The 7,500-nt window shown below is 43.9% G+C and overlaps 2 protein-coding genes across 4 annotated transcripts in view; one reads left to right on the forward strand and one right to left on the reverse strand.

The window, feature by feature from the left end:
• The window catches only part of LOC135093661 (uncharacterized), a 69,729-nt gene that overhangs the window by 46,425 nt on the left and 15,804 nt on the right, over window positions 1-7,500 (forward strand). The gene's annotated exons all lie outside the window — the stretch shown is intronic.
• Window positions 1-7,500, reverse strand: part of LOC135093660 (regulator of G-protein signaling 20-like) — a 58,137-nt gene that overhangs the window by 40,661 nt on the left and 9,976 nt on the right. For both annotated transcript variants that reach the window (XM_063993130.1, XM_063993129.1), the window contains exon 2: window positions 4,794-5,344. In XM_063993130.1, the coding sequence (XP_063849200.1) occupies window positions 4,794-5,341 (548 nt within the window). In that variant the 5' untranslated portion in view covers window positions 5,342-5,344. The remainder of the gene's footprint in view (window positions 1-4,793; window positions 5,345-7,500) is intronic.

Below are 7,500 nucleotides of genomic sequence, written 5' to 3' on the forward strand. Positions count from 1 at the left end.
AAACCTCCTTGTGTTTCCTCCTCCTCCTCCTCTGCCTACTCCTCCTCTTCCTCCTCCTATTCGTGTTCTCCTTTGCTTTCCTTCTTCCATCCACCTCGTCAATACAAGTAGTTTACTCTCTCTCTCTCTCTCTCTCTCTCTCTCTCTCTCTCTCTCTCTCTCTCTCTCTCTCTCTCTCTCTCTCTCTCTCTCTCTCTCTCTCTCTCTCTCTCTCTCTCTGTGTGTGTGTGTGTGTGTGTGTGTGTGTGTGTGTGTGTGTGTGTGTGTGTGTGTGTGTGTGGTTTATCCTATGCTTGCTATCGATATGAGAGAGAGAGAGAGAGAGAGAGAGAGAGAGAGAGAGAGAGAGAGAGAGAGAGAGAGAGAGAGAAACTACAGTACCTTTAACATATAAACTCTCTCTCTCTCTCTCTCTCTCTCTCTCTCTCTCTCTCTCTCTCTCTCTCTCTCTCTCTCTGCCTGTCTGTCTGTCTGCTAACCTCCCTCTCTTTCTTAATATATATTTCCCAAATGGCTCTTTTTATTTGAGTATTTTCTCTTTAGTGGCAAGTTTTTCCTTCAGAACCTTTCCCTGCAATCTATAGTGAATATTTTGTCTCTTCCACCTTCTATGAAAAAAAAAAGTAATAATAAGCCAATACGTCTGATATATACTCTCTCTCTCTCTCTCTCTCTCTCTCTCTCTCTCTCTCTCTCTCTCTCTCTCTCTCTCTCTCTCTCTCTCTGTGTGTGTGTGTGTGTGTGTGTGTGTGTGTGTGTGTGTGTGTGTGTGTGTGTTTTCAAAGGTCAAAGATTCGTGTACTAATGGATGTTTTTGGCCATTAATAGTGTAGAATTATTGTTCATTTGTCACTAACAGCATAGAAATATCCACTGAAGGCTTTAACTTGTACTAAAGCTTGTTGATAGATTAATAGTCATAAGAAGCTCCGGTGTTTTGGGAATGTAGGCCAGTGTTTACAGTTACGTTCCTCGCCCTGTGTGTCCTTAACGGGGTTACAAATCCGGCAAGATAAAGATTAAGTTTTAAAATTTTGACATGAGGAGCTGGTGTTTTGGGAATGTTTGGGTTACGTTCCTTGTCTTGTGTGACTTTAACGGTGGTGCTACACACGTCAACATCAAGATAAACCTTTAAAAAATTGTGATTTTCATGTAATAGTAAAGATTATTCATGTCGTGTTTTATTTGTTGATTTTTAGTTAGTTGGATGTTGGAGTGTTTGTCTTTTTTCTCGTTGTGATGTGTTATTGTTTTATTTAATTTATTTATTGATTGATTTATCACTTGAATGTGATGACGTACAACGTTTCATGATCAACGTACGAAGAAATAATGCTTTGTCTTTTCTGGTCATTTATTTATTTATTTAGTATTTTTATCTATTTTTTACTTGAATGTGATTAGGTACAATACTTTTATTGATACAAGTACGACAGATCATGTTTCGTGTTAAATTTTCTTCATTTATAATCACACGATCAAGTTATTTGATTTTTTTTTCCGGGGGTATTTCTATTTGCTATTATTTACATTTCATACTCTTTTCATGTTCATTCATTTCCGTATGATTTCTTTACTCCCTGTTATAATTATATTTTTATGTTAGTCTATTGGTGTACCTCTCTCTCTCTCTCTCTCTCTCTCTCTCTCTCTCTCTCTCTCTCTCTCTCTCTCTCTAAAGCTAGAAGTCACTCAGCAAAAGAATTCCAGAGAGAGAGAGAGAGAGAGAGAGAGAGAGAGAGAGAGAGAGAGAGAGAGAGAGATACTCCTACCCTACCCTCCCCTCACACACACACACACACACACACTATCCCTTCCCGCCTTTTCCCCTTAAATATAACAAGACCCCGCCTGCTATTCCCCTCTCCCTCCCTTCCTCTCCCCTCGTCCATTCCTCTCCCCCTTCCGCCATGCAAAGAGAGAGAAAGACAGACACACACACAGACAGATCCTTAAGAGAGAGAGAGAGAGAGAGAGAGAGAGAGAAAGAGAGAAGGGAACAGAATCCCTCACAGGTTACAAGCGCCACGGAAACTCAGCTGTGTTGAGGGCGCGTGCGCCATTCTTATTGCCAGGTTTCTCCCGTTAGCTCAATATCCTCAGCCTCTCCTTCTCCCAGCCTCTCCCAGCCTCTCCCACGGCCTTCCATTTGCCGGATATAAGTCAGGGTGGCGTTGTAACCCTTATGCGTGAGGTTACGACATGTAGAGGAACGTGGGACAGGGAAACATCGATTTTTCTACCACAGCGGGACTAGATTGGGATGACCAGGGGACTTTAAAGATATGGCAGTACAGGTGGGGCTCGGGAGGCGCTGAGGGACCGCCGCCGCTGAACTCACCCCGCCGCCAATATTGACGAAACAATCTCCTTAGCCTGTGTTGGTGAGGGGGAATCAACTGGTTGGTGGTGGTGATGTCTTGTCGTCCTCCTCCTCCTCCTCCTCCTCCTCCTCCTCCTCCTCCTCCTCCTCCTCTTACTCGCTTCCTTCCTTCCTTTCTTACTTCCTTCTAATGTCTACTGTAGGTTACTCTAGTTTTCTTCCTTATCTTGACGTGTTTCCTCCTCCTCCTCCTTCCCCTCCTCTTCCTCCTACTCCTCGCTTCTTTCCTTTTTTTTTTTTGTCTGTGTGTCTATTTTTCTTCCTTATCTTCGTTCTTCATGGTGTCTTTCCTCCTCCTCCTCCTCCTCCTCCCCCTTCCTTCCTTCCTTACTTCCTTTTTGTCTTTCTTAATAAATCTACGTCTCCAGTTGTCTTTCTTTGTCTTGTCTTCAGTTTTCTTAGTTTTGTTATTTCTTCCTTCCTTTCTTCCTCCCTTTTTTATCTCTCTACTTCTTTCATTCTTCCTATTCCCTTGATTTCGTTGCGTTTCCTACTTCTCTCTTCCTTCTATTCCTTTCCTTTCCTTGTTGATTCTTGTTTCTCTGTCTTATTTTCTTTGCCTTCCTTATTTCCTTGTTTTTCCTTAGTTCCTTCCATCCTTCCTTCCTTCCTTCCTTCTTGTTCTTGACACTTATTTTTTTCTCTTATTTCGTGTTTATTTTATTTGTTTTCCTTTTTATCTTTTCTTTGTTTTTTTCTCTTTCCTGTTTCCTTTTCTTATTTTTTTCTTCATTTTGCTTTATTTCCTGTTTATTTGTTTGTTGTGGTCTTAGTATTGATATCTTCTCCTCCTCCTCCGCCTCCTCCTCCTCCTCCTCCTCCTCCTCCTCCTCCTCCTCCTCCAGGTCCCTCTCGCATCTTCTTTAGGTTAGAGAGAGAGAGAGAGAGAGAGAGAGAGAGAGAGAGAGAGAGAGAGAGAGAGAGAGAGAGAGAGAGTCTCTTGAACTCACACTTAACTTTGCTGACAATTCTCTCTCTCTCTCTCTCTCTCTCTCTCTCTCTCTCTCTCTCTCTCTCTCTCTCTCTCTCTCTCTCTCTCTCTCTCTCTCTCAGCACTGTACCATATGTTCTCTATTATCTTTCCTTCTTTCCTTCTTTCCCTTTCCTTATCTTTTGTTTTTCTCCCTATTCCTTTCTTCAAATTCATATTTTTTCATTCTTCCTCTTTCTTCCTTTTCATCTCCAGTTCTTTTCATTTTCCCGTATTTTTCTTTCTTTCCTCATGCATCTGTTCACTAGTTTATCTCTCTCTCTCTCTCTCTCTCTCTCTCTCTCTCTCTCTCTCTCTCTCTCTCTCTCTCTCTCTCTCATATATATATATATATATATATATATATATTTCTTCATCCATTACTCATGTCCACTTCTTGTCATCCTCCTCCTCCTCCTCCTCTTGTTCCTTATTCCTGTCATCACTCCGTTTTCATCCTCGCTTTTTTTTTCTTTACTACCTTCTCCTCCTTCCCCTCTCCCTCCTGTTCCTCCTGTTCCTCCTCTTTCTCTTTAGTACGGTAGGTCATGAGAAAGATAGATAGATAAATAGACATATAAACAAATAACCACACAGAACACGAAAGAAAGAAAGAAAGAAAGAAAGAAAGAAAGAAAGAAAGAAAACAACTAGATCATACCAATATACCAGAATGATGATAGACGGAAGGATGACAGGGTGAGAGAGAGGGAGGGTGTAGGGAAGTGACAGGGGAGGGCTTGGTGGGGGTTGTGACGGTAGGGTGAATGGCAAGGTGAGACGGAAGAGGAGAGTGCATGCTAGGGTGAAGAGGGGCATCTGAGGGGTGCTGTGGCTAAGGGTGACTGAATGAGTGTGCCAGGGTGGAGGTTGGTAGGGTGAGAGACAGGGTGACGTGGCTAGGGTGAAGGATTAAGAGTGCTAGGGTGAAGGAAGGGAAAGGTGACATGATCAAGGTGAATAATGATAGGATGAGATAATTTGTACAGTTAGAGATGTTAGGGTGACTGTAACAAGTAGGATGTGGTGACATGAAAAGGATGAAGGACTGCGATTGGTGGGGTGAGAAAGGTTCTGTATGGTTTGGGAAAATAAGGGTGAAGAATGAGTGCCGTGGTGCTAGGGTGCAGGGTGAGGATGACAGGAATGAAGTGAGGATTGGACTGAAGGGTGACTGATAGAATGAAAGAGGAAGGTTGGGTTGGGGATGCTAGGGTGAGAATACCAGGGTGAAGGATAGGGGTGACATGAATAGAATGAAGGGTTAGGATTGATAGAGTGAACAAGTCTGTAGAGTTAGGGACGCTAGGATGAAGGGTGGCAGGGTGAAGGGTCGTAGGGTGAGGGATGGGATGAATTAAGACTGAAAGGATGAAGGAAGAGAGACCACAGTTTGGGAAATCAGGGTGCCAGGGGAGAGGGGGGTCGGGTACTCACCAGGAGCATCGGCAGCAGCAACACCACAAGAAGCAGCATCGGCGGGGCCTGGTGGGCGCCGGCTGGTTGTTGTTGTTCCCGGAGGCGACGCTGCCGGCGGTGGTGGTGGCCGCCGCGGTGGTGGTGGTGGTGTTGGCGGCACCACCCCCGTGAGACGAGCCCCCGCCCCCCAGCGTGGTGTTGGCGGCGACTGGGGACGCACGCGGGGCGGCGCTCCCTGCTGTGCTACCTTTGATCGCGGTGGCGGCGGTGGTGGTAGCGGTAGTAGCAGCTGTAGTAGTAGTGGTAGTAGTAGTGCTCCCTTCTCCTCCTCCTCCTGTGCCTTCGCCTACGTCTCCTTCAGTCACCCCTCCTCCTCCTCCTCCTCCTCCTCCTCCTCCGCCTCCTCCTCCTCCTCCTCCGGCAACAGTCCCGCTATTGACGTTGCGGGAGTTGCTGTTTTCACTCTTGTCCTTGTTATCTTTCTTCCCTTTGGCACCTTCGTCGTTGCCTCCGTCAGTTCCCGCGGCTCCTTGCTGCAGGCGGGCCATAGCCGTGGCAGAGTACATTGGCTGTAGGACAGAGACGCAGAGTTAGCACTGAGGGAGAGTGGAGAGAGAGGAGACAGTGGAGAGGGATCTGAGGAGAGAGAAAAGGAGAGGATCTGAGAGGGAGAGAGATGAGAGTGTGGAGAGAGGAAAGGAGAGCTGGAGGGGATAGGCAGACACAGCAAAGGAGAGGAGAGAGGAGGACACGAAAGACATAAGAGTTTTGGAGAGTAACATATGTCTGAAGGGAGAGGCAGGGGGAGAGGAGGGAGGGGAGAGAGGAGAGGAAAAAAGGAAATAAGGACGCTTTAAGTGTTGTAGTGTAGGGGAAGGAACCAGAAGGAGAGGAGAGAAGGTAGAGAGGAGTAGGAATTAGGAGACGAATGATGAAAATGGAAAACGAGAGAGTGAGAGAGAGAGAGAGAGAGAGAGAGAGAGAGAGAGAGAGAGAGAGAGAGAGAGAGAGAGAGAGAGAGAGATGAGAGACATAAAAAAGAAGAAAAATCGTCTTAGAAACAAAAAAAATGAAAGAAAATCAAAGAGAAAAGAAAATAGAGAAGAGAAGAAGAAAAAGAATACAAGAACGTAAGGAAAATAACAATATAAGAAGAAAAACAAGAAAGACGAAAGAAAATGGAAAACAAGAGAAGAAAAGAGGAAAGGGAAGATGAAAAAGAGATAGGAGGGGAAGAGGCGAGGTGGAGTGAGAGTAAGTGAGGGTGAGAGGAAGATGAAGAGATGAAAGGGGAGGTGGAGAGGGCAGGTAACGCTAATTAGAAGAGGAACAGGTGAGAGAGAGAGAGAGAGAGAGAGAGAGAGAGAGAGAGAGAGAGAGAGAGAGAGAGAGAGAGAGAGAGAGAGAGAGAGAGAGAGAGTATAGAAAACAAATTAAAGAGAAAACGAGAAAAAAAGAAGAAAATAAGAAAAGAATGATGATAACAGAAAAGAAGGGAAGAATAAAGAAGACGAATAAAGAAGAGAATAAGAAGAGGAGAGAATTTATCCAAAGATTTATCACAGAAAGGACAAACATACATATATACATACATACATACAAACAGACACTTGACAACCATAAATAGAGCTTAACTAGAAAAGAGAAAGGGACTATATTAGAATCTCTCTCTCTCTCTCTCTCTCTCTCTCTCTCTCTCTCTCTCTCTCTCTCTCTCTCTCTCTCTCTCTCTCTCACACACACACACACACACACATAGTAGTAGAAGTAGTAGTAGTAGGACCAGCAAAATAGTAGCAGTATTAAGATGTTAGTAGTAGTAGTAGTAGTAGTAGTAGTAGTAGTAGTAGTAGTTGTTGTTGTTGTTGTTGTTGTTATTGTAGTCCTTTTCGATGTTGTTGTTGTTGTTATTGTTGTTGTACCAGTAAAATAAAAAAGAACAGTACCAGATGTAATATTGTAATAGTAGTAGTAGTAGTAGTAGTAGTAGTAGTAGTAGTAGTAGTAGTAGTAGTAAAAGTAGTAGTAGCAGTAGTAAAAGTAGCAGTAGTAAAAGTAGTAGTCGTAATAAAAGTAGTAGTAGCAGTAGTAAAAGTAGTAGCAGTAGTAAAAGTAGTAGTAGTAAAAGTAGTAGTAGTAGTAGTAGTAGTAGTAGTAGTAGTAAAAATAGTAGTAGTAGTAGTAGTAGCAGGCGGGAGTTATTCACAACCTAATCACACAATCATATCTAGACAGCAAAGTAACGATTCTCTCTCTCTCTCTCTCTCTCTCTCTCTCTCTCTCTCTCTCTCTCTCTCTCTCTCTCTCTCTCTCTCTCTCTCCTTGTCCTTCCTTTCCATTCAAGTTTCTCCTCTTCTTTTCCCTCTCCCTCTCTCCCACAGGTGTTAATATAAAGGTGACATATTGAATCACCTTAAGTGTCACCTGTACACACACACACGCACATTCTCTCTCTCTCTCTCTCTCTCTCTCTCTCTCTCTCTCTCTCTCTCTCTCTCTCTCTCTCTCTCTCTCTCTCTCATGCATATTTCTTAGTTTATTATTGAGTTAAGTAATAATGTGTGTGTGTGTGTGTGTGTGTGTGTGTGTGTGTGTGTGTGTGTGTATGGGAAGGACTGTATATTCTTAGACTCGTGTGTGTGTGTGTGTGTGTGTGTGTATGAATGGCCGCTCCTCTGCCCACGCACGCCGCTATGACGTCACACATGCGAGGTTGCCAAACTTC

This window comes from Scylla paramamosain, chromosome 43 (genome assembly GCF_035594125.1).
Source record: "Scylla paramamosain isolate STU-SP2022 chromosome 43, ASM3559412v1, whole genome shotgun sequence".
Taxonomy (NCBI): domain Eukaryota; kingdom Metazoa; phylum Arthropoda; class Malacostraca; order Decapoda; family Portunidae; genus Scylla; species Scylla paramamosain.